The 27806-nt window shown below is 38.4% G+C and overlaps 1 protein-coding gene across 4 annotated transcripts in view; it reads left to right on the top strand.

The window, feature by feature from the left end:
* Positions 1–19897, top strand: part of det1 (DET1 partner of COP1 E3 ubiquitin ligase) — a 37307-nt gene extending 17410 nt beyond the window's left edge. The window contains exons 4-11 of one of the 4 annotated variants that reach the window (XM_048158445.1): positions 906–1063; positions 1807–1842; positions 6466–6688; positions 10822–11590; positions 15778–16131; positions 16397–16587; positions 18881–19072; positions 19516–19897. In XM_048158445.1, coding sequence (XP_048014402.1) covers positions 10838–11590; positions 15778–16131; positions 16397–16587; positions 18881–19072; positions 19516–19705 — 1680 coding nt within the window. In that variant the 5' untranslated portion in view covers positions 906–1063; positions 1807–1842; positions 6466–6688; positions 10822–10837 and the 3' untranslated portion in view covers positions 19706–19897. Of the gene's footprint in view, positions 1–905; positions 1064–1806; positions 1843–6465; positions 6689–9157; positions 9209–10221; positions 10456–10821; positions 11591–15777; positions 16132–16396; positions 16588–18880; positions 19073–19515 lie in introns of those variants that run through there. The other 3 variants (XM_048158443.1, XM_048158441.1, XM_048158444.1) reach the window with 3 other exon arrangements.
* Positions 19898–27806: the final 7909 nt, after the last annotated feature.

The raw sequence follows: 27806 nt of genomic DNA on the forward strand, positions 1-27806 counted from the left end.
TGTTCCAAAGATTAACGAAGGTCTTACAGGTGTGGAACGGCATAAGCGTGAATAATAAATTACAGAATTTTCATTTTTGGGTGAACTAACCCTTTAAATAGCCTAATAGTACAACCCACTAAAGAGATATAGATGTCTATGCCTCACAGCATCGCTTTCTTTCCCTTTAAAAATCAAAGATGGCGCTGTTGTGAATAAGGTCTATAGTTCTAAACATAGTTTTAAATATAAAAGAACAGCAGAGTCTATATCGCAACTATAACGATAATGACACAGGGAAACGTTATCGAATCACTTTCAGAACGATTTTTCCCGGTTTATGAACGATAAAAACATTGACGGCCAATCAGAATCCATCCTGCTATTACGAGCTCGCGCATTTAAAGGTGCGTTCACGCGGCCTCGTAATTCCTGTAGTTACGACATTCTAGCTTGTAAAAAGCGTTCACGTCCTCGTAGAGCTCGTACCACGTGGCCTCTGTACCACCTGACCGCTGTAGATTGATTTAGGCGTTGATAGTGCTGCCATGGAAGGACCAAAAAGGACGTGAACAGCTCCGAATATAACGTCACGTGTTGTTATCTCAAGATTCCGGTAAATACGAGGTGACGTGAACGCATCGTCAGGTCTCTGCTTAACCTTTTTATTCATTATTTTTATGAAACCCAACCACATTTTCCCTCAAAACGAGGCTAAATCAATAATTGAGTTTAAATCTGGTTTGTATTTTACTCATCTTTCCTGGTGCTGAATAATTTTCAGGTAAACCTGATCAGACTCTCTATCATGAGAGCTTTTAACTTCAGATATTTAAGCTGTTTGCTTATTTTAAGAAATGTTGCATTTTTAATTAAATTGTTTTATATATATTTAAAGCATGCACTTAATTCGTACTGTCTTTTAGGATGTGACAAACCCAGGATGCTGATCTCTAAGCTCATTAAATGGACACCTAATGACGGTTTGTCCTCAGTAAGTGAGATCGATGTGAGTCCTCAGTGTGTGCCGAGGAAGTGAAGATGTTACGCAATTGGAGAAGACACTGATGAGTCCGGAGAGGAGGTGCCCCGTTCTTGCTTCGACTTTATTTATATGCTAGTCTCACTCGTTTACAAAACCTACACGAATTTGTGGTTGTAAGTCGTAATGGCTTTGATTCATTCCACAGGACATTAGATCAGTAGTTCATGTGTCCATCACCTTACAACTGATCTAGAATGAAGAAAGTACATCCTGCTTTTTATTTTGGTGGCTTCATGTTCAAACAGATGCAGCAGGACTGTACACTTCTCCTCTAAAAATTTAAGTAACATTTAGTTTGTCATATTTCCCCAACTAAATTGAACCTCTTTTCCGTTAAATTTAACACATTCTTGTTTCAGCTCAGAACCTTTGTGTGCTTCATAAGATGGACCAATTTTAAATGCCAGAATCTCCTTCACAATAATAAATGGGATTAAAGTGCTGTCTATGCTCAACAAAGAAATTGGGAAATTATGTTTTTACCTTAGCATGAATTTTATCCACTTAGGAGACGGCAGCTGCAAGGAAGCGCAGACAGCCATTTTACATTTCCATAATTTGGTTGGAAAAAGCCACAAGAGGTGTATTTTCAGGCACAAATGTGCTATTTGTCCCCCCATTGTGTTCCCAGCACTATTTTGGTGTACTCCGGGACTGAAATGTTTGGTTCATCATGTTGTTTTGTGAGGCCTTTGTGCATTTCTGTGCAATTCTACTGTACATTATCAGGCATTTGCATGATTGTTTTTGTATTTCAACCATGTTTCTTCTGCCTATTTTAGCACAAGGCTGCTTGTACGACAGAGGTCATCGTGTAGGTACTGTCATTTGTTTATTTGATTTAGCAAGGAAGCAATTTTAAAACAGTGTAGCGTGAATCCCTGATTCTTTTTTGCACACGCAGATCACAGATTTGAAGTGCACGGTTGTTAAGAGGGTTTGTAAACAATACTGTAGCGGTATCATTCGATCTTAAGAGTAAATATGAGATGTGAACACTTAACAAAGAGCATGTCTGAAAGGGCACAAGTGTTTGGAGATTTGTGTCCTCCATAATCACTATTAATTTGTATTTTTGCTGTCACGCCACACAAATGACATGTGGGTAATTAGGACCAAATTAAGAGGGTATTTATCATGGAGATTGCAATCAATTAATTAAAACCAATAATCTCAATATGCACAAATTGTCATTTGGTATACAATGTAATTGTCAAACTGCATGCATGGAAAACCAGGGACAATTTGAGATCCAATTTGTTCCAGGGATGAAAGTGCCTTCTTAAAAATTATAAAAGGGTCAGATCACACAGCTGCTTCACATGCTCAAAATTATGGCCAAAATGAGTCAATAATAATAAATAAATAGAATGGATTATATATTTATATATACAGTCCATTATATTTACATGCACAGTTAAACTTAAATTTACAGTCAAACCAAAAATGATTCAGACATTTTGGTAATCACCAATACTGTTACTTTAGGGCAAAGCTAATGTGATATAATGAATGTGTTAATATATTTTAGACTTTTTATTTATACACATAATTCTTAATTTATATACAACTAACTGCGAAGGAAATCTCCTGATTTTAAGGGTCAGCTTGGGCTAAGGGTGTTTACATTATTCATTAAAGAGATCTATGGTTGCCGGTGGCCCTAATCTACCCCGCGGCCCAACGGCACAGTGATAAGCGTCAGGTTACCTGCCAGGCCGAGGCAGAGGCGGTTCAAAAGTCACATTGACAGATGTCCGTATCGGTGTTATGCAAACCTGTACAGAGCGATTCCTTGTTTAGCTAAGCGGCCCATAAGTAATTCATTGCATTTAGCGAGAAGCAGCATCTGTTCGGCAGCCCCTGCGAGGAAACCCCGATTACCTGGCAGAAGGTGCAGCCTTTCCAGGTAGTCGTGCTAATCAGCTAATGATCTCAGCGCTGAAGATTATTTTCCCAGCATTCACGTTCGGGTGGGATTTTGCAAACTCTGGCACCCACGCGTCAAGTCTGGCAAGAAAAGTATAAAGTCCTTTGGGGAATATGGGTGGAGAGAGAACCACAAGCAGCTCGACAAGTTCTTCTGACACTAATGTTTCCTTCACTGGCACTAATAATAGAAAAGTGCCCATCAATTTCCTTTCACCTGTGATCCCCAAGTGGCAGAAATTGCCGCTGCACACTGATGGCCGGCTTTCTCGGCGCAGGCGTGGTGCGGTGCCCAGGCTTCCCTGCTGAGAACCCCCTTAGCTTTCTTAAGGGGTGAGAAGGTAATTCTGCTTGAGTGTGGTTTCTGCACTTGACCTCTCTTTGCCTGCCTTTAAAGAGCGTGTTTTGATGAAATGGTGAAATCATTTCTTTCCAAACTTCTGGTCCATCTCTGCTGACCTAAACTGAGTGGTGTCCTCCCTGAAAAGCTGCAGATATTGTCCTACTTGCTCTTCCACTTTGGCCCCCGGAGCCCCATAAAAGCTCAAAATTTGTGATCCATACAAGCAAAAAAACAAGAAAACAGGGCTCCCAAAGCAATCAATGCGTGCTAAGGAGAGTGGCCGCAATTACAGAAATGCGAGACAAAAGGCATTTCAAGGCACTCGCCGAAAACATTTTCAACATCATCTGCTGTGATTCTTTCCCGCCTTTTCTTTGCACCGGGAGACCAAATTCAAGGTCTTGGGTGATTGCTACTTTACGGCATTGTTGCGGCGTATCAATGTATCAACTTTTAAAAACTATATAAGAATCTTTTAGGGTTCCCCAATGAACTTTTTCCACTATTAAGAACCTTTTGTGAAATGGAAAGTTTCTTCCTGGAATAAAAATAAAGGTTCCAGGAGGTTCACTGGGGAACCCTAAATGTCATGGCTGCGAAAACCCTTTTATTTGTTAAAATATTGAAGAACCATTTTGGGTTTCCCAAAGAACCTTTCAGTGAACAGTTTCCAAAAGAACCATTATTTCCTCAATGTAATGAGCATTTGAATAATCTAAAGAAGCTTTTTCCACTCTAAAGAACCTTTTGCAGTGGAAAGGTCCAATAGATGTTACAGGGTCTTCATGGAAGCTCAGGTGACCCAATTCAAGGTCTTGCAGGATGCGAAGTTGCGGCATTGTTGGGGTTTATCAACCTCTTAAAAATAAAGGTTCCGAAAGCGTGTTTTCACTAAGATGCCATAGAAGAATAATTTTGGATTCCCCAAAGAACCTTGCAGTAAACAGATCTTAAAGGGATAGTTCACCCAAAAATGAAAATTCTGTCATCATTTATTCACCCTCTTGTCATTCCAAATCCATAAGACACAAATGAACAGATGATATTTTTAATGAAATCTCTGCGATTTCAGTCCCCCCATAGACAGCTACGCAGCTACCACTTTGACGCTTTTCTTAATAAAGAGATTGTAAAACTAATCCATATGAATTGAGCTGTTTACTCCAAATTTTCTAAAGAGACATGATCGCTTTATACGCTGAACAAATTGAATTTAGGCTTTTATTCACATATAAACATTCATCAACTCACACATCAGTTATGGTAAACAGAAGCTCAAGCATGTTTGCTTGATGTTTGCAAGAACCAATGAGGTTCATTCTCGCGTGTTACGTAGCACGTTTGAGCTTCCAGAAGAGGTTTGTTCTCACGCGTCAAGCATGTTCGGTTGAGCTTCTATGCTTACTGATCGTTTATATGTGAATAAAAGCCTAAATTCAATCTGTTCAGCGTATAAAGCGATCATGTCTCTTTAGAAAATTTGGACTAAACCGCTCAATTCATATGGATTAGTTTTACAATCTCTTTATGAACTTTTTGAAGCGTCAAAGTGTCAGTTGTGCAGCTGTCGATGGGGGGACTGAAATCGCACAGATTTCATCAAAAAATATCTTCATTTGTGTTCTGAAGATGAACAAAAGTCTTACTGGTTTGGAAGTCTTACGGGTTTTACGCATTTTTGGGTGAACTTACCCTTTAAAAGAACCATTATTTTCATAGTGTAAAGAACCTTTTAATATTTAAAGAATGCTTTTCTGCTATAAACCATTTGTGCAGTGGCAAGGTTCTACACTGAACCTTCAATGCCAATAAAGAACCTTTATTTTAAGAGTAAATTCTATAAAGAAATAATCACAAGTGGGTCTTGTCGCCTACAAACCGTCATTCATAGTCTTTTTTAAAAAAAAGACTGAATTCATAAGAAAGGTACGCATGGGCATATTTGCTGAAAGCGAAATATGACAAGGAGTAAACAAACTTAAAATCTGGAAAAATACGTGGTGGAGATGAAGCAGAGGGTGTTGAAATCACTCCTGATTTGCATGCCCTGCAGTCTCCGGCTCTCAACGAGATCTGATGTACAAGGAGATGCGAGCACTCTTTACACGTAGAGTCCCATGACACGCTGTACGCGCTCATTATGGACCCAACTATGCCTGTCCAGAATGTTTCCCTCCCCCATAACACACACGCACACATATCGCACACAAGCCTTCTTACATGCACGCTCACACACGCATCTACAAAAGAAAGATCGGCATCCTGCACTTGTCCTTTACCCTTCATCCATTGTTTGGCTCTGAGAGGTTTCCACGGAAACCAGAATTAGAATTTGCCTGATACTTAAAGACGAGGCTGAAATGTGTGTTGTACAGCATCTGTAGTCTGTATCGCATGTAAACAACTAGATTTCTGATTACCACGACACTCATTTGCTCACAAAACATATGTTTATTGCATGCAGGAAGCGTATTGATCATCTTTTAAACATCACATTTTAAGACACTTAGTCATTTAAGTGAGGCACTTGAATTAATTATAAGATGATTTTATGAGAAGCAACACATAGACATGTTTGAAATCCAGCATGAGATTTAAGCTACCAGTCTGTGGACACATTGATTGGACTGGCAAGGCTGCAGAGAAGGGTTGGCTTTGGTAGGAAACAATGTTTCTAAGCAACAGCATCCTGTCAGCTGATCAGGACGACCAATTGAATGCAGCCATGTATTCTGGTCAGCCAATGAGGGAGCACACGGCTTTATTTCTATCTGTGAGGGTTTAGTGTTAGGAGAATATATTTACACACACTGACCAAGCAGCCAGCAGGCAGATCTACATAATTCTGCTCGGTCCATAAAGGCCTTTTTCTGTGAATATGACTCAAAATGGCATGAAACTCTACAATAAAGTTTTATTTTAGAGCTTTATGATATGAAGCATGATAATATGAAACAAGAAAATGCAACCTGTTGATCTCAGATACTTAATCTGGTCATAATGTGTTAGAACTTTAAACAATGAGAAATACAGTCATGACTTATCATAATTAGATTTTTTTTTTTTCCCCAAGCTGGTCATTGTTAGCTCCCTGATGGGCTTTTTGATCTGAGTTATTAGATTTTTTCCTGCAAAATAATTGACTTTTTTTTTGCTTTTTTTTTTTCAGTGATCGAGCAACATTTGAATCTTGCTGAATTTTGCCTGGAGAGAAATGAATAAGTCATGGTGCCTGTGGAATATGCGATCAATTGGACATCAAGAAAAGGAATTGTGACTTGAAAAAACAACAAATTGTGAAAAAAAAAAAAAATAATCCACCTAAAGTTTGAAGGAAGCTACAATTACGGCAACATTCTATTATGTTGCTGAGTACCAACTATATTGAGAAGGTAAAAGCTTCTTTTTAAATGTCAAACACAGCCTCTATTCAACATAGATTTTCAGAAATGTTAAAAAAAGCACCATCTTTACTTCTTCTGCGCAAAAAGCAACCTTTTAAAACTGCTTTTTCCAATTACGGCTAGCATGCAATAGGTTCGTAATTAAGGCTATATGCCACCGGTTTGAGTGTACTTGGAGTTTCCACTGGCCTGGCCATTTCCTAGCTTGAAATCGACAGTGAAAGTTTCATTACTACAGAATTTGTGATTTCCCTGTGCTCTTTGTTTTGCTTCTTCGGCATTAGGCCCTCATATCAGTCTAAAAACAAGCCTTAAGGACCCTCCATCTACCACTCGGGCTCTGGATGCAGAGGAAATGAATCTTCCTCATGCATTTTGCCGGAGAGTGAGGAGGGGGGACATAAAAAACCAAAAACAAAACCTGAAAGGGAAGATGATGACCCTTGACAAAGAGAAAAGAGCCGAATGAAAGGCCATTATTTGGAAAAATCTCAAATGCAAACCCTATACCATAATGTTATAGCTGCCATGTTTTTGGCCCCTAAGCGAAGCGCTTTGGCCCATGGGTAGAGAGTGCACTCAAAACGCTGGCACGTAGCATTTGGAGGGCTCTAATGTTCTTTTTCCATGTTTTTCCACTGGAATACCTTTCATGCTCACAACCTGCCATTACTGAAGATTACAACTTATATAATCTACCAACTGGGTCTCTACATACTTGGGTCGAGGATAATTGGGTACAAATCCATTATCATACTCTCAAGGCCAAGCACACAGGTTTCCTTCTGTGCTCAGTTCTTATTCATTTTTCTTTTTCAATTTTTCAGCCCTCATAATCCATTTTGGAGAAAGAACACTAAATGAATTTGGGCAAATTAGACTTTATCTCATGTTCCTTTTTGGAGCTCCACATCAGAAGTACTGCAAGATTGAGCTTAAAATCTTATTCGGTCAAACAAACGCATGTATGTAGGAATCAGCCTGTATGTAACACTATATTCATTTACAATGGATAAAAAAATTGGTGTAGGATTTACAATTATTTGCTGGCAAATAATTACAAAGAAATGGCAAGTAACACATTGAATTAAATATGAAATTTTAAAGTAGAAACACTGAAATAGTGTTTACATGTGTCAGTAATCTTTGTCTTGCAACTTTGAAAAATCATTTTTAAATTTTTTTATATGCTCACTCAGGGTCTGAATTTATTATATATATTATATACATATATATTATATGTTATATAACCTATACTATATATACTTTTTTGAAACGTTGTACCCTAATTTGTATTGTGTAATTTCATTTATGGAATGATTGCTTAAAAAAAAAAAAAAAAAAAAAAATCACCATAATAATTTCCAACCGTACCAGGAAAGCACCTCCATTAGTGGTGTTCTGTAAAGATTTATTGACCTCTGTCCTAATCATTATGAAACTACCCTGTCAATTGACATTTAAAAATGGTTTGTTAATATCATAATTTTAAACATTTTCTGGAAGACGAGCATGCAGCCTATTGAATACGGAATTAAAAGTGTATTTACAAAGTCCAAATGCTCCATAAAACGTGGAAGCGAAAAGGCATTTTGAGCATTTGTCATTTTTTTTCTATGGCAGAAAGGGAAGACAAAAGAGTGAGATGACCTCATCTGTCACTGCTTTGCCTTTTCGGTGTACTCTGCTAATGGGTACATAAATGGGAAGTGCTTTGTCCCTAATTATCAGTTCTAAATTTCCTTTTTGTTAGACCTCTCACCAACCAAACCCTGACCAAGAAATTTCTTCTACCTGAAAAGTAAATTTAATAACCCTGCTGAAAAAAATGCTGGCCATACTAATGTATGCCTTAGGTGAGTATAACTAAAAATAACAACATTTCTTTATTCGATTTACAATAGGGAAATAAAAGTTTCAGCTAAAAGCTTTCTATTAATCATCAGGTAATCTTATACGGGTCAATGATGTGACGGATCATTATTATTTTTATTTTTTTTGTCCAAAGGACTTAATAATAATAAAAACAAAGATATGACTTCCAAAGTATGTAAGGTAGTACAACTAGATCTCTCTTATTGAATCTAAAATGTTTTAAAGGTTTTAATTATATTTTGCTACATATAAAGGTATGTTAAAGTGTCATTTCATTTGTTATTAAATTATCTTAAAATGTAATAAATGTATGTATATGTATGTATGTATGTATGTATATATATATATATATATATATATATATATATATATATATATATATATATATAAAATGTATATACATATATTTGTGATTTTATAACACCATGTATCAACATAGTGCAAAATGGTATTAAAATTATGTGTAGAAGTCGTTGCTTTGTTATGAGAAAGAATGTCCGGAAAAATGAATTTCATTTATGTCATTCGGAGTAACCAAGGGACCATTTTGGATCAAGTCATGCGGTCAATATCATGTGACAAGATGTGTCATCATTCAGACACCTGCAAAGGACCACATGGCTGTGAAGCAAAGTAACTAACTCTCTTAACTATTTGAAAAATTAATGTTTTCATGCATGTCAAAAAAACATCAGGTCATTCGGTACAACTGCTATAAAACACGGAAAATGTTGTAATATTTTAAAACTTGCACTAAATATAAAATATTTGATTGTCCTTTTGCTAGCTAGCTAGATATCAGCCTTTTAGCATTGTTTGAAAATATCGTCATTCGGTCTAACCAAGTGTCATTTGGTAAAACCGAAATGTTATTAATTTGGTTTAACCGAATTACTTTTTTGGTTTTGAATGATTTATTACATCTTGTAAAAAATGACAAAAGCAGTGTTAATTGATTATAAAAACCAGAGACTTCACAACCTTCTTAAAACTAATGCATTTCAGATGTTCAGTGCTGTTATCTGTGGGTGGCCATTTTGTTTTTACTCACTCTAATTCTTAACACTCTCTATGTTTCCCAAAATACAGTAAAGAACATGGACAACACCAAATGAGACCATTTGGAAAGTGCCCAAAACCTCTTTAAATCTAGCCCTAGACCGCTTAAGACCAACAAACCAGATTAGGATGGTTTAAGCAGGGCTTTAATGCTCTCACTAGCCCAATCCTGAATCCTTTCCTATACCTTGTCCCAATACTTACGCTGAAAGACGATCCTAAATCAGTTTAAACTACTTCAGCAAGCTAGTCTCCCAGCCTGACCACCTGAAAAGAGCCACAAACCATTTTAAAAACGGGTAAGAGTGGCCAGTTTAGTTCGGTTTTTATAAGCAGGGAATTCTTCCAAAATAATTTATTGTAGCTTTTGTCACTAACAGTAATAATCTCCTCAGAAAACCAAACTAGCAGTGTAGATACCCTTATTCTACATATTTACGCAGCGCTACTGATTTTAACGGCTATCTTTGACAGGACATCTAATCAAACCAAATCGCTCAAAGAATCACCACAGTGGTGTAGTTGCGCTGTTTCGCCGCTGCTGAAGGGGGCGCTCTGACACTCTATGCACCCCATGTCCACTGTTTATGCGCAGAGCTCGCCGATGCCTGTTACTTCCGCCGGTTGGAAAGCGAGCAGACCTCTAAACTTATTTACACTCGCGAATAAACTTTTAAATCGCATTGTACCTCCCTTTCAAACGTTTTTGCTCTCATTTTTTATTTTATGTTGGTGTAGGTTGTCTCTTGTCCATGCTTGCACTCTCAGAGAGTTAAAGCTGCCCAGATATTAACATGAGAAGTATTTAAATTAACATGCAGGTAAGAGATATCAGCTGCGTGTGTTTTGGTGTTTATACTGGTGTTTTATTTTGATTAATTTTTAAACGAGCTTGTTTTTATGTTTTAAGTACAAAATGAATACGAAAAAGCAACAAAAAGTGTTTGTCTCCCCTATTTGTTTATGTTTTTGCATTATAAAAAGTATTATATAAAGTACTTTTGCAGTGAGATCCTATATGCTTTGTATTTATTAACTTTATTATTATAATCTCATCTAATAATGTTATAATTTCTCATTTGTCGTGATACAGCTGTTATTTTTTGTTTTATATAGCCTATAAAATAATTTTGTAGGGAGATCTGCTCTGCATTTATTTACTTGATTGTTTAATTTCTCATTTACAGTGGTAAAGCTGTTATTATGGCTGCTCACCGCAACACTACATCAGAGGATGATTTCCCCACTCTGAAGCCGAGACGCATCCAGAACCAGAATGTGGTCCACAGGCTAGAAAGGCGTCGGATCTGCTCCGGTCCACTCGGAGCTCATTGGTACCGTGTGCGCTGCTTCCACCAAAACCTGTTCCCCAACTTCACAGTGGTGAACGTGGAGAAGCCGCCCTGCTTCCTGCGTAAGTTCTCCCCTGACGGACGATGCTTTATTGCATTCTCCTCTGATCAGACTTCCTTGGAAATCTACGAGTATCAAGGATGCCAAGCCGCTGAAGATCTTCTCCAGGGTCAGGAGGGAGAAACACTTGCCAATGGGAATGACCAACGCTCCCTCAACATCAGAGGCAGACTCTTCGAACGCTTCTTCTCCCTGCTCCACGTCACCAACGTGGCCTCCAACGGTGAGCACTTGAATAGAGAGTGCAGTCTTTTTACCGACGACTGCCGCTATGTGATCGTCGGCTCTGCTGCCTACTTGCCTGAAGAACCTCATCCGCACTTTTTTGAGGTGTACAGAAACAACGAATCCGTGACACCGAACCCTCGCTCACCTCTTGAGGACTACTCTCTGCACATCATAGACCTTCACACAGGCCGACTGTGTGATACACGCACCTTTAAGTGTGACAAAATCATTCTGTCACACAATCAAGGACTGTACCTGTACAGAAATATACTGGCGGTGCTTTCTGTGCAGCAACAGACCATACATGTATTTCAGGTAAGAGTAACTGTGTCTAAAGCTTCACTGTACAGCATGAATCACCCAGAACTGTATCTTACATGTTGTATTTGTGTCTTATTTTTATTCATATTTATACCAATCAGGTGGTATATATATATATGGTTCTCAGGTGGGCGGCACAGGTTTTTGTCATTTGCCAGTCCCATTATCCCCTTTTGTACTCATCTTTTTTTGTCATTTCTCTACTTTTTAGGACAAAAGTATAAAAAAATGGCATTAAGAAAAAGTTTAAATATTTTATTGAAATGATTCTTTATCAAACTGAATTTTTGTCAGACCATGGTGCCCAAGGGTGGCGACACAGGTTTGAATTTGGGTTGTCATTTTGCCAGTCCCATCATCCCATTTATTCACATAATTTCTTGTAATTTGTGTACATTTTAGACAAATATAAATACTGAAGAAAAGCCAATAAAAAGATAAATGTACAATCATCAGCCATTTTATTCGGTACACTTTGCTAGTACCAGGTTGGACCCTTTTTTTGCCTTCAGAACTGCCTTAATTCTCCATGACATAGATTTATAAGGTGCTGGAGACATTCCTCAGAGATTTTGGTCCATATTAGGGGCTTTCGCACCAGAGAAACCTTTTCATAGTTCCTAGAACTATTGGCTGAAGTACCCGGATTAAGCGTGTTCGCACCGCAGGAGCTAGGGATGATTTTAGTTCTAGGAACTGCTTTTGGGGGAACTAAATTAGCTCCTACTTCAGAGTAGGGTCTAAACCAGCACTATAAGAACTATCAGTGACATAAGTGTATGTTGATTGGTTCAAACACATGTCATACACCGGCACCTGCATTTTAAAGGTGCCCTCGATTCAAAAATTGAATTTACCTTGGCATAGTTGAATAACAAGAGTTCAGTACATGGAAAAGACATACAGTGAGTCTCAAACCCCATTGTTTCCTCCTTCTTATATAAATCTCATTTGTTTAAACGACCTCCGAAGAACAGGCGAATCTCAACATAACACTGACTGTTACGTAACAGTCGGGGTGTACGCCCCAATATTTGCATAATGCCAGCCCGTGATGTTCCCAACATTATAAAAGGCATTAGACAAGGGCAGCCAGTTAACGTCTGGAGCTGCACACAGCCGAATCATCAGACTAGGTAAGCAAGAACAACAGCGAAAAATGGCAGATGGAGCGATAATAACTGACATAATCCATGATAGCATGATATTTTTACTGATATTTGTAAATTGTCTTTCTAAAAGTTTCGTTAACATGTTGCTAATGTACTGTTAAATGAGGTTAAAGTTACCATCGTTTCTTACTGAATTCACGGAGACAAGAGCCGTCGCTATTTTCATTTTTAAACACTTGCAGTCTGTATAATGCATAAACACAACTTCATTCTTTATAAATCTCTCCAACAGTGTAGCATTAGCCGTTAGCCACGGAGGACAGCCTCAAATTCACTCAGAATAAAACTTTAACATCCAAATAAATACTTTACTCACATAATTCGAAGCATGCATACAGCATGCATGACGAACATCTTGTAAAGATCCATTTGAGGGTTATATTAGCTGTGTGAACTTTGTAAATGCGCTGTAATATAGTCGACAGCTGGTGTGGCAGGGAGCACGCGATTTAAGGGGGCGGCGCCGAGTGTAAATCAGTGCATTGTTAATGATGCCCCAAAATAGGCAGTTAAAAAATTTTATTTAAAAAAAATCTATGGGGTATTTTGAGCTGAAACTTCACAGACACATTCAGGAGACACCTTAGACTTATATTACATCTTGTGAAAGAACATTCTTGGGCACCTTTAAAAAGCCGTGTAAACGTATTTACTTCACAAACATGGAAAACAGCGATAACGGCATTTACCTGTTGTCTGCAGGGTTGTGTTCTTTTTTCCGCCTCAATGATATGTAATACTGAAAGTTGTCATAGGAGATTTCGTCTCTTAGTCCCAATTTTTGCTCTTTCAGTCGCGTAAATTATGCGTTTACATTCCATCTCCATTATCACGAAACCCACGACACACAACAAACACAGCTCAGATCACGGCATCCTCCATCCACCGTTTTTTAGCGTTTGTAAATGCTCTGCTTAAAGACAGCGCTTCACAGTTCCTATTCCCAGTGCGAATGCAACCAGGAACATGGCCCGGGGGAGAAATTAGTTCTCTGTGAGCTATCCTAGTGGCTAGTTCCTATAACTGAGTTTCTATAACTATTCGGTGCGAAAGTCCCAATTGACATGATAGCCTCACACAGTTGTGGCAGATTTGTCAGATGCAAATCTCCCGTTCCACCACATCCCGAAGGTGCTCTATTGGATTGAGATCTGAAGACTGTGGAGGCCATTTGAGTATAGAGAACTCATTGTCATGTTCAAGAAACCAGTTTGAGATGATTTGAGCTTTGTGACATGGCTCATTATCCTGCTGGAACTGGAAGTAGCCATCAGACGATGGGTACACTGTGGTCATAAAGTGATGGACATGGTCAGCAGCAATACTCAGGTAGGCTGTGGCATTTAAATGATGACCAATTGGTACTAAGGGGCCCAAAGTGTGCCAAGAAAATAGCCCCACACCATTAAACCACCACCACTAGCCTGAACTGTAGATACAAGGCAGGATGCAGGATCCATGCTTTCATGTTGTTTATGCCAAATTCTGACCTTACCATCTGAATGTCGCAGCAGAAATGGAGATTCATCAGACCAGGCAATGACTTCCAGTAATTGTAGCCTCAGATTCATTTTCTTAGCTGATAGGAGTGGCACTGGTGTGTTGTTCTGCTGCTGTAGTTCATCTGCTTCAAGGTTTGACGTGTTGTGTGTTCAGAGATGCTCTTCTGCAGAACTCTGCTGTAACGAGTGATTATTTGAGTTACTGTTGAGTTACCTTTCTATCAGCTCAAACCATTCTCCTTTGACCTCTGGCATCAACAAGGCATTTTGGCCCATAGAACTGTCGCTCACTGGATATTTTCTTTGTTTCTGACCATTCTCTGTACACCCAAAAATGAAAATCCCAGTAGATCAGCAGTTTCTGAAATACTCAGACCAGCCCATCTGGCACCAACAACCATGCCACGTTCAAAGTCACTTAAATCATATTTGTTCCCCATTCTGATGCTCAGTTTAAACTTCAGCAGATCGTCTTGAACATGTGTCTACTTGCCTAAATGCATTGAGTTTCTGCCATTTACGTTAATGAGCAGTTGAACAGTTATACCTAATAAAGTGGCCGGTGAGTGTATGGCTGTTTCTCAAATGGAAGTAAGGCTGCATATCTCGAAGAAAAGAAGCCACAGAAAGCCATCTCAATTTCAAGGATCCTTGGAAGGCAGCCTCCCCAATACAAAGTATTTTTCCCAGATTAATTTTAATAGTATTTTGTGCCATGACCATGGGGGTGGGAATGTGTGAAATAGCCATGCACACTTACTAGGACTGCACTTAAGCATGGAGCACACTAAGCCGACGCAGACGGCGACGAAAGCAGACTGCGGGGTTGGCTCCTGTCGGCAGTGTCTGGGTCCAAAGTTGCCCTGACAAACCAAACCGATGCTTGACACCCAACGGCCAAGTAGCACGTCCATTCTGAGCCTGCGTAAGAAGAAATGCCTTTCCGTACCAGCAGGTGGCAGTAGCTGAACAGCCAATCAGAATGATCAGATGGCCCGACTGACCAACGCCGATTCAACATGTCGAATCGGCCAGAAAAAAAGCAGGACCAACTTCAACCAATGGTGTGGAACACACTGAGAAAACTTAGTTGGCCGACGAACAAAAACTCCTCGACAGCCGACAGTCGGCTTGGTGTGTTCTGGGCTTTACATTCTAGCATTCAACCTACACGCCTCAGAAGGGCTGGATTGGGAAGAACACAGCCTCAATAGGATGCAGACCCTATATTTTTTAAATTTAAATTATATTCTCAAAACATTGACATAATCGTTTATTAGTCCATGTTGCTCAGGCGGGCGACAGGTTTCAACCCGGTTTGGTAGGTTTGACTGGTCCAATTCATTTTCCTTCTCTTTTTTTCCATAATTTTCTGTAATTTCTTTACTGTTTGCACAACTAAAAATGGCAAAACGACCAAAAAAGTGTTGCCCCCCCATTACTATTGACCAAAATAGTTAACAAAAATATTAAATGAAATTTATTTTTGTTCCTTCCTTCTGCTCAGGTGACACCAGAAGGAACCTTCCTTGACGTGCGCACCATCGGCCGTTTTTGTTACGAGGATGACCTGCTGACGTTGTCTGCGGTTTACCCCGAGGCCCAGGCTGAAGGCCAGCCTGGTTTCTCCCGCCTGTATAAAGAGAAAACCATCAACTCCTTGAAGCACCGTCTGCTGGTGTACCTGTGGAGGAGGGCAGAGCAGGATGGCAGCGCTACGGCCAAACGGCGGTTCTTTCAATTCTTCGATCAGCTCAGGCAGCTGCGCATGTGGAAGATGCAGCTCCTGGACGAACATCACCTATTCATCAAGTACACTAGCGAAGATGTGGTCACGCTGAGGGTCACCGACCCCTCGCAGGTAAAAAAAAACAAAAAAAAAACCACCATCTCACCCACAACACGCATGCACTGGAGTAATCGGAGACTGAATCAGATACGCCCTTGCTGGCGTCATCCCTTAATCTTAGGTAGTGTAAGATATAATGTTTGTTATGGTTTTGTTGTGAATCTCTATACAGGTGGGATTTGTGTTAAATCATTTTTGGTGGATTGGTTGTGCTTTCAAAAGTAAACTATCATTGTGTAAACTACTGTCTCAATTCTCCTCTCATCTTGATTTTTAGCCCTCTTTCTTCGTGGTTTACAATATGCTAACCACAGAGGTTATTGCAGTCTTTGAGAACACTTCTGACAAACTTCTGGAGCTTTTTGAAAACTTCTGCGACCTCTTCCGTAACGCCACACTCCACAGCGAGGCCGTGCAGTTCCCCTGCTCTGCTTCCAGCAACAACTTTGCCCGTCAGGTACAACGCAGGTGAGATATAAAAATCGAGAGAATCAATTCATAAGCCACAAATTGATGGTTGAGCCAGAGGAGGTCTCACTTTCTCACAAAAGACCCTCACAATGACTCCGTATAAAATTTGCTGCTCTACATATTGGGTGAGAACTCGCTCATGCTGACGCCTTTTGATGTTAAAAATTATAATTATGTCTCTAAAATGCAGGCTGCTTAAAGAAAAAAAGATTCTGAAACTTTAAGAAGTACACTACCATTCAAAAGTTGTGGGGTTAGTAAGATTTCTGTGGGTTTTTGAAAGAAGTCTCTTATGCTTACCAAGGCCACATTTATTTGATCAGAAATACATTAATATTGTGAAATATTATTACAATTTAAAATGACCATTTTGTATTAAAATATATTTTAAAATATAACGTATTCAAGTGATAGCAGCCACTATACCAGTCTTCAGTGTCACATGATCCTTCAGAAATCATTATATGATGCTGATTTGGTGCTCAAAAAACCTTTATTATTATTGATGATGGAATCAGTTGTGCTTCTTAATGTTTTTGTGGAAACTGTGATGCATTGTTTTTCTTTGATTAAATAGAAAGTTCAACAGCATTTATTTGAAATGGCAATTTTGATCAATATAAAGAGCTTTTTGATCAATATAATGCATCCTTGCTGAAAAATTAGCAATTCTTTTAAAAAAAATCCCAATCCCAACCCCCACAGTAGTGTCCAAATCATAAAATATTTTTTTTCCCTTAAAGTCCGTAGTCAATAATTTTATCCCTTAAAACACATCTTTAATCACCAAAATGACATATTTAAAGGTGCCGTAGAACGTCTTTTCAAAAGATGTAATATAAGTCTAAGGTGTCCCCTGAATGTGTCTGTGAAGTTTCAGCTCAAAATACCCCATAGATTTTTTTTAATTAATTTTTTTAACTGCCTATTTTGGGGCATCATTAACTATGCACTGATTCAGGCTGCGGCCCCTTTAAATCTCTCACTCACTGCCCTCCCGAGCTCTCGACTATAAGTGCAGTTATACAGTCTATAAACAAAGTTCACACAGCTAATATAGCCCTCAAATGGATCTTTACAAGATGTTCGTCATTCATGCTGCATGCATGCTTCGATTCCTGTGAGTATTGTATTTATTTGGATGTTTACATTTGATTCTGAATGAGTTTGAGGCTATATGCTCTGTGGCTAACGGCTAATGCTACACTGTTGGAGAGATTTATAAAGAATGAAGTTGTGTTTATGAATTATACAGACTGCAAGTGTTTAAAAATGAAAATAGCGACGGCTCTTGTCTCCGTGAATACAGTAAGAAACGATGGTAACTTTAACCACATTTAACAGTACATTAGCAACATGCTAACGAAACATTTAGAAAGACAATTTACAAATATCAGTAAAAATATCATGATATCATGGATCATGTCAGTTATTATTGCTCCATCTGCCATCCTTGCTTGCTTACCTAGAGCCTGTTGAGATTCACCTGTTTTCCGGAGGTCTTTTAAACAAATGAGATTTATATAAGAAGGAGGAAACAATGGAGTTTGAGACTCACTGTATGTCATTTCCATGTACTGAACTCTTGTTATTCAACTATGCCGAGGTAAATAAAATTTTTGATTCTAGGGCACCTTTAAACATTTTTTTCAAACGTTTCTTCATGGCTTAAAATAAAACAAGCTTGAATGTAACTCTAAACTCATTTAATATGCATATGCAAATTAGCCCCGCCTCCACTCACTCACACCAGCTCAGAGATCCACTGACTCTGACGTGATTGGTTACAAGGTAGTTTGTGACGTCAGAAGTACCAGTGATTTCAAACCACGTTTTTGAGACTGTCTTTGGTTCACTGAAGTTTTAAAGAGAAAATACTCAGCAATGGTTTGTCTAAAGGATACACAGACATAAACAACATTAAAAATTTTCACCACAGGGGACTGTAAATTTTTATTGACAAAAGTATTTATAAGACTAAATATAAATTGTCAGTTTCATTCCGCACTGTTTTACATATATCTTCATTATCTTGTAATTTCTCTACTTTTGGTACAAATAAAAATGGTAAAAAAAAATGCCTTTTTCCTTTTAAAGTTTGATAGGTGACAAGATCTCTCTTCCATTTTGATCCAAGGTTTTGTCCTAAGCAGCTGTTTCTTGGTTTCTATTTCTTTGCCATCATGTTTGGTAGCACTGCCCACACCAAAGGGGGTTTTCTGTTTAATTAATGTGAGTCACTTGGCCTGCACAGTGCACATTATTTGTGGACCGTTTTGTTTGTGTCTAGGTTCAAAGACACCATCGTGAATGCCAAATACGGAGGGCACACAGAGGCGGTCAGGAGGCTTCTTGGTCAGCTGCCCATCAGTGCTCAGTCCTACAGCAGCAGCCCGTATCTGGATCTTTCCCTCTTCAGCTACGATGACAAGTGGGTGTCTGTCATGGAACGGCCGAAGACCTGTGGCGATCATCCCATACGGTACCTTTAAGCTTAAGAGTCCCTTCTGTTTGGACCTTTTATTGAAATATTATTTAAGTACTTTTAAAGCATTCCTCAATATTATTGAGGTTTTTTTTATCCTTAAACGTAGAGATACACAGTCTAAAAATTGTTGTTAAAGTCAGTGAATTGCAGAAGAGGCCAGAATGTACGCCCACTTTTCCAGTATAGTGAAAAACGAGGCCCAGCGTGAGGTCTGCATCAACTTCCTTGTTAAATCTTGAAACACTGAAGTGTAATTTCATGCCGTGACAGGCGATATTTAAAACACTTCCTGAGAGCTCTCAAAAATTTCCCTGACAAATGTTACCATAATTTTCTGATGTACCAAACAACAGTTCGCTTATGCTGTAAAATACACCGGAGTCTTGCTGTCGCCATGCCATCATAATAAACTGGCACTGCTTTTTTTCCTCCTGCAGGTTCTACGCGAGGGACTCGGGATTGCTGAAATTTAAGATCCAGGCAGGCCTGCTGGGCAGACCCATTAACCACGCGGTCAGGAGACTGGTCGCGTTCACCTTCCATCCCTTCGAGCCCTTCGCCATCTCTGTGCAGCGCACCAATGCTGAATACGTCGTCAACTTTCACATGCGCCACGGATGCGTATGATATTGCATGTGTGAGTACAGACGTGTGATTGGAGAGACTCATGGAATCGGTCTTTTTATACATCCTTTTTTATATTAAAGTTTTATTTATTACAAATGTAATGTCTTTTATGCATTTACACTAAATGTTTTTTTTTTATATATATATTATCATGTTTTTTTTTACTAAGTTGCAATGTTCAAAAATAAAACTTGTAATATTTATATTACAGTATTGCTCGATCCACTGCCCTGTCTTTTCTCGCTGAAAGTGAAAGGTTGTTGTCAAAACAGATGTTTGAACATTAAGATACTCAGTTCACATTCATCTACTGGCATTTTTAAATAGCAGGGAAAGTATAGAATATGCTAATGCCCCCTTTTAGCAGTTTCCCCCCCTCAAAAGCCTAATGAAATAGTTGAGCTTCCATTACCTAGTCAGCTCCCACATAGTCGACCAGCATTAACCAAAAAACGGAGGTGGGTTCGAAGCACGCAACACCACACCAACACTAATGCCACAATAATAACAACAAAAACTAATTCTGAAATTGATTCATTATAGCCAGTTTACTAAGTGAGAAGCTTCCCTGTGGGAATACGATTGTTCAGTTGATAGAGCAGAGGTTGAAGAAAATGCATCTGTTTTAACAAGCACTTCAGCGCTGATTGAAGGACAATTTTCAATACGGGAGATTGCGACGGCTTTAAAACGGCTGTTTTGTGAACTTCCATACAGAGGGGAAAGATTCCCCCCCCTTCATAATGAAGAAAAAATACAATTAGAACTAATAAATCGAACACGTAAATCCCAAACGACTCATGTTTGGAGTCGCCTGTCTCTGTGGGAAAGGAGTATGTCAAATCTCCCCCCACCAGTCTAAAAGCTTTCTTTTCTTGTAGTTCCCCAGAGTGCCATTTTTTTTTGAGTGGACCCCTAAGTGCAACTACTGTAAGTGTAATCATTCTCTCAAGGCTTTATGAATACGAATCCCTGATATCCCGCTAGTTACTGACAGAAATTTCCCGTCCGGCAAGATGACCGCGTTCTTGTAGGTGCTCCAGGCGCGGTTGTGTGCGAGGCCCCTGAACGCAGGAATGAATGCTTTTAGCCGCGGACTGGATTGAAAAGTGTGATCCTAGGGTTCGGCGTGGGCGGGAGTGGGAGGGTGTCGACTGTGCTTCGTAGGGCTTCTCTCTCATTTAATTCATCTGTAATGGTGCTGCCGCGGTACGGAACAAAAAAAAATCTTACCGGGGTTATAATTTCCCTGCGCAATCAGTTCAGTTTTGCACTGCATGGAGAAAAAAAAGGGCGGGGGGAGGGGCGAGAGAAAGAGAGGGAAAAAAAAGGTGAAATGCACGGAACACTTGATTGAGGAGAAAATTAAGTGAAATGCTGTGAATTGTGATTGCATTATTCAACGTTTTCCATCGCATTCTTCCTTCTTTTGTGGTCCTATTATGCGTCGCGTTGACCTGTCCCCATCGCAAATGATCCACATTGCTCCGGGTATGAGAGAATTAATTAGATAAAGAGAGAGAAGAACTAAAACATTTACCACAACAAAATTGGTTGCTGACTGAGATGTTACGCCATGCTCTTTCAGTCCGACCTCGTCGCGAGCTTTAATAGCTGTCATTGTTGTGGCTGTTAGAAAGAGACAGTGCGTCTTTCATTGCAGTCTTTATCGCTCTGGTTTAAAAGGTGTTACTGAACCCGAACCATCCATCATGGGTGCGCTTTGTAAAACATGGGATATCTGTGTGTTGTCAATTGAAAACCTGTGCTTTTTCTCCAACCTATAGTGACTTATTAGAAGGAACATTTAAAGTGGCTTGACATTTCAACTTGCTTCATGGGTTTTTATAGCGGCATTGGCCTCATGTAAAGTTGCAGAGCTCATTGCATAGGTCGCTTGTCTACCTCCCTAGGTGTTATTCTCCTTTAACTTGTCACAAAGCCTTTTATATGCTATTACAATCCCTTCTAGTCTAATTTGGAGTTAGTTGCAGTATTTTGCAGTCTAAAACTGACAGTGTATGTCTGGCTGGTTCTTACTTCTGAATGACATGTATAAGAACTGCAGATTTCAAGTCTAGTTCTGCCAAGACTAAGATTTCTTTTTATTGAAACGTACTGATAGTCTTAGTAATGGCATAACGGTGGTTAGAAATTTAGTTCAGCCTAATTTTAGCATGCTTGTACTTTGTAACAATATAAATGTTGACAAATCAACTAAGCCGAAAGTTAGTGCACTCTTAAAATTCTCCATAGAGAAGTTGTCTCAAGGGCTATGTCTCAGTAACTGGAATGTCTGTAGTCGATAGTCCATTTACAATTTTGTATATATATATATATATATATATATATATATATATATATATATATATATATATATATATATATATATATATATGACTTGCTTTTTTAAGTTGTTTAAATTGTAATTATATAAGTTAAAACAGCTGTTGGATTTTTTTAGTCTTAATTTGACTTGATTTAACTTAAACTTGACTTTATTTAAATTAATTTTATAGATTTTTTAAAGCAATTAAAATGTAACTAATTATATAAATTAAAACAGCTGTTGGATTTTTTTTTTAGTCTTAATTTATGACTTAAGTCAAAACTATTTTAATTTTATACATTAAGTAAAAATAAGTTAAAATAACAGTTTGGTAAACTTGCATACATTCAGGCAAGACTCAAAGGTACATAAGAAAGATGTTTTTATGTTTTTCTTTTTTAAAACTTATCACGACTTTGGTGTTTTTCATAAATGTCAGGTTGTGGCAAGGTGTCACAAGTCTTATATGTTGTCATTTTAATGGATTTTATTAATTACAGTAGCTGTTTTGATTTTGTACGTTTTACATTTTTGTTGTCCAATTAATTTTGTTTTTCATAACTATTATTTACATTTTACTCAAAACCGTTTAATAGGCTGTTAAATGGCAGGTTCCGCTGTGACAACTTACCCCTACAGTGTGACTACATGCCCTGATTCTTTTTCTTGGTCAATACTGGTAGATGTTTAATGGTGTTTTTGGTATGTGTCCATTTAAAAATCCACCTAGCTTCGGTCTCCTCTATATATATTGTACATAATTTTTAATATGCATCTTTAATCAGTTATACATGCATTTTATGATTTCCTTTGTGTCTTGAATTTGCCTGTGCCTTTAGCCCTTTAAACGACACAGGTGGCAAGTGGTTGATATGCCCTGTAACACTTTTCCACTTTTTATAAGTACAGACTCTTCAAACTTGTAATCAGGCACTTATTTTGCATTAATTAGGTCTGCACAAATGGCAGCAACCTAGCATGCGGAGAGGGTGCGGGTCACCTGACAAACTTCATCTGGGTTTATTCTGCCTCCTAATTAGGTGTCCAGCTGCTTGCCAGTCGGCCAGCTTGGAGATCACGTCCAATCAGACGGCCAAGTAAATCCAGGGCCACTGAGCTGGGCTAACGTGTGATATCCTGCCTCTGTCGGTGACATGGCTGACTGGGGTTAACCTGTGAAGAGGCAGCAGGTGCTGTGGGATTAAGTGTTCGCCCTGCCTCTGGTTACACAAGCTAATTGAACACATTCTGACGACCTCTGGACACCTGGGGAAAGCCTCTGGACATGAGAGTGGGAGGGATCTAGCTTTAACCATGTGTGGTTTAAGAAAAAAGTATACTGACCCCTATTGTAAAAAAAAAAGAAAAAAAAAAGGAGAAAATACAATGCAATTTGCTTTTTGAGCTAACACAAAACTATAAAACCGTGCATTCTATTCACTAGACAGAACCATTTAAAAATAAATTAGACAGATTTTAGGTTTTGAGCCATTAATCTCTCCAGGAAGTGTTACACCTGAATGGTAACGCATCTCTGAGAAGACTGTCATATCATTTTGTGTTTTGTGAGTTTGTAGTCCACATTGAACAACCTATTATTTACTCTTAGGAAGATTTTTTTTTAAATTACTTTAATGAGACAGTTCTTTTGAATGAATAATTTAAGTCTCAATTTACTTGTTTGAATAAGTCTGATGACGAAACCTTTACGAGCAAAACTACTCAAATTGGCATAGAAGTTGTGACTCTTATTGTGACGTATATCTATGGAAACTTGTTTCCGCTACTGAATAAAAAATAAAAAGGTAATTGTGACATTTTATCTCAATTGACTTTTATTCTTGCAATTGAGATTTTACATCTTGCCATTCTGACTTTTTTTTCCTCAGAATTGTGTGATATAAACTTGCAGTTCTGACTCATTTGTTCAGAATTGCATGATATAAAGTCGCAATTGCATGTTATAAAGTCAGAATTGCGAGATATGTAAAAATGTAGGGCAGGGATTTGTGTCCTGTTCATCGGGAATTGGTTGAATGGTTGTGGTTTGCTATTGGTGGATCTCATGATTGACAGGTTGTCCCACCTCGCGTCAGTAAACACGTCATCAGAGAAGAGATGTCACTATAAGAGGGAGGGGAAGTTATTTTGTTTAAAGATCAGGAAGGCATTTTTTTTAAATTATGATGTGCACGGATAAATCATTTATAGTAAAGCAATGTTCCATAAAAACAAGAATGGTCTGTTTTTAATTGGAGACTTTAAATGAATCAATCAAAAGACTCAAGTTCCTGTTTTGAATAAGTCTGATGACGAGATGACGAAACCTTCAACTCAAGTTCTGGAAAAGATTTCTGTCTTGAAAGTTTCGCATTATATTAAAGGATTAGTCCACTTTTAAATAAACTTTTCCTGATAATTTACTCATCCCCATGTCATCCAAGATGTCAATGTCTTTCTTTCTTCAGTCGAAAAGAAATTAAAGTTTTTGATGAAAACATTCTAGGATTTTTCTCCTTATAGTAGACTTCAATGGGCACCAAACAGTTGAAGGTCAAAATTAGTTTCACTGCAGCTTCAAATTGTTCAACACGATCCCAGATGAGAAATAAGGGTCTTATCTAGTGAAACCATCACTCATTTTCTGAAAAAAATTGAAAATTATATAAGTTTTAGCCAGAAATGCTCATCTTGAACTAGCTTAAAAATAACAAGCTTATGCTGTGTTCATGCCATAACTACTGTAATTTGGAAGAGATGGGAACCTGTGATGTTTGTGAGCGATTTGTGACTCAAATGTATGCGTTTCAATGGCAACACTATCAATGCCGTCTTAAATGAATCTGCAGCAGTCAAGTGGTACAAGAGCTCTTTAAAGGGTTAGTTCACCCAAAAATGAAAATTATGTAATTTATTACTCACTCTCATGTCGTTCCATACCCGTGAGACCTCCGTTCAACTTCAGAACACAAATTAAGATATTTTTGATAAAATCCAATGGCTCAGTAAGGCCTGCATTGCCAGCAATGATACTCCCTTTTTCAATGCCCAGAAAGCTACTAAATGGTAACTTTCATAATATTAAAGTTGAACCACTGTAGTCACATGAACTGTTTTAAATATGTTTTTAGTAGCTTTCTGGGCAATGAAGAAGGGAGTGTGATTGCTGGCGATGCAGGCCTCACTGAGCCATTGGATTTTATCAAAAATATCTTAATTTGTGTGGAACGACATGAGGGCGAGTAATTAATGACATAATTTTCATTTTTGGGTGAACTAACCCTTTAAGTTATGTTCATTATTACTGTAATGTTATGTGCTTTGAGACACTAGGTAGTTTAACGCCGTCTCTCGTCTCGTGATGCTTTGCAAACTCTGCTGTGTGTGTTAATGTTTTTTGAAGGAGGCGTGGTTTCTGAAGGGAGGGTGGGATCTTATGCTTTCAAAGCTAGCTTGCTAAAATTGCCTACCCTACCTTTAAATCAGTTTGCCGAATCCTTCACTGAATAGAATTGAACCCTTTCAGCAATGGTTTGTGAAATTTATTAGCTACTGACTGATTACTTCTACTGAAAGGCACAGCCTATATACATTTTTATATAGGCTATAAAAATGTTAAATGCAAAAAAAAAAAAAAAATAGTTTCCCATTTATACAGGGGCCTTACATGTATGGATGTATCACTTAATAAAAATGGATAGGCCTATCAGTGTTATATCAATTATATGAAGAGATGCTTGCATGTTTAGTAATGGCTGTCTGTATCTGTTAATAAAGTATGTTGCAGATCTATTTACTTCATACTGGGTAAAAGGTTTCAAATAAGGTCAATGTTTGAATTAACGGTGAGTGGGCAGTACAAATAGCAACAGAAATTCATGTGTCAGTCAGTTGGTATGGTAAAACATTAACCTGAGGTTAATTATCAGCGGTCATGGACCATATGTTAGTGTTTGCAGTATGCATTTTGTGTTATCAGTCTTTATGATGAGGCCAAAATGCATACATTTCCTACCACATGCTATATGTGAAGACAAGCCTGTGCTGCTGGCCTGACCCTGGTTACTATGGTTACGATGTGTACTTTGTTGTAGCTGCTAGCAGCTGTGTACCAATTCAGAGGCTGTGGACTTTGAAGGAAGCAGACTTCAAAGGCCACACCTTTGAAGTCTGCGGAGTTCAGACCAAGCGTTGTTAACTCTTTCCCTACCAGCGTCTTTTTGCCAGCCGCTGCCAGCATTTTTGATAATTTTCACAAAAAAGTTTCATGTCCCCCAGAATATTTTATTGTATAAATATCTGAATATGCAATATATCAAAAGGAAGAACAGAGCCTCTCCTTTTAATCAAACAAAAAACATGTTATTCTAGCTTCATGCATTTATTTTTTATCAACACTAGAATGGTAGGTTTCAATAAAAAAAAAAGCAACATTTTGAACAAAAAGGTGAGAAAATTGTGTTTTTTCAAAGACTACAACATGCTTAAGCAATGCTTTTATTGCTTGTTTCTACTTTTTTTGCCTGTGTTTTGATCTGGAGATTCTGTACTCTTTCAGAAGTTGTGTAACAGGCACCCTAACATATAAAGGTGTGGTCACACTGCACTTTTCGTCCCATTGACTTTCGTTATTCCGGAAACGCAAGCCCGTATGGAAAGTTTCGCATTTCACTGCATTTCAAAGTTCAAGTTTGGTGAACTCTGACCTGCGAATTCGCATCACGTGAACACGTGCGACCAGTAGAAGATTGATTCGTCATGGCATGACCTCTTGCCTGAATTAAAAGAATGAAATTTTTGCAGTAAAGTCAAGTAGGTTGTATATTTTTACATTTTGAATGTATTACTATATGTTGAATTCATGTTAATAAAAAAAGACGCTGTGGACTGTGGCGTCATATCACGACCGTTGCAGCATCCGATAAAATTTCGCACTTTCAAAGTCTAGTGTGACTGCGGCTTAACAGTGAAAGCGCGAAAAGTCAGAAAATTCTGTCAATGGCGGTAAAAGAGTTAAGTGGGACGGTGATTGCTCTTGTCGCCTAGCAACTGTGACAGCTGACGAGCGGCAGTAACATTTGTACTAGACGTTTTTGAAAGTTATATTCAACTGTCAGAAAACAAAACACGTTCCTAACCTGGCTGAATCAAATGTGCAACACAAGTCCTGAAAAGTGAAGCCAAAGCGTCGCGATCGCCCCCAGGTGGCAGTATAGGTCATATTACATCACATCTCCATATAATGTAATGGGATGTAAGACAAAATAAACAATCAAATTACACATCAAATTTTTTTTCCAAAGATGGTTTCTGTCATTTTAGGCAGTTTTTATCATGCTGATGTTAGTTCAAGTGTTCGTTCTTTAAATAAGTTTGGTTTTAGTTATTTGACACTATAAAAACGCAGATTTTGACATCATGATTGATAAATTCTCTGAGCGAAGTAGTCACTGAAGCACCAACTGACTTTTTTCTGGTTCTTCGGGAGGAGATTAGAGCTTTAACTTGAATTTCTACATTTCCAGAACTGTTTATTTCACACCAGCATAATGAGATGTTCTGCAGTAAACTGTATTAACCGATTCTGCAGGAATGTTGGCGGGACCTTGATATCGCAGCTCTACTTTCCGCTCACTACTGCGCAGACTCAAGACTCAAGATGTCAGTGCCATATTGGCACACTTGCAGCTTCATTTATTACAATGGAAGTGAGTGAAAGTGCGTCGTCCACCTTTTTTACAGTCTAAATGTTCACCTTGGTCCATTTCAATA

The sequence above is a fragment of the Megalobrama amblycephala genome, linkage group LG15 (assembly GCF_018812025.1).
Source record: "Megalobrama amblycephala isolate DHTTF-2021 linkage group LG15, ASM1881202v1, whole genome shotgun sequence".
NCBI lineage: Eukaryota > Metazoa > Chordata > Actinopteri > Cypriniformes > Xenocyprididae > Megalobrama > Megalobrama amblycephala.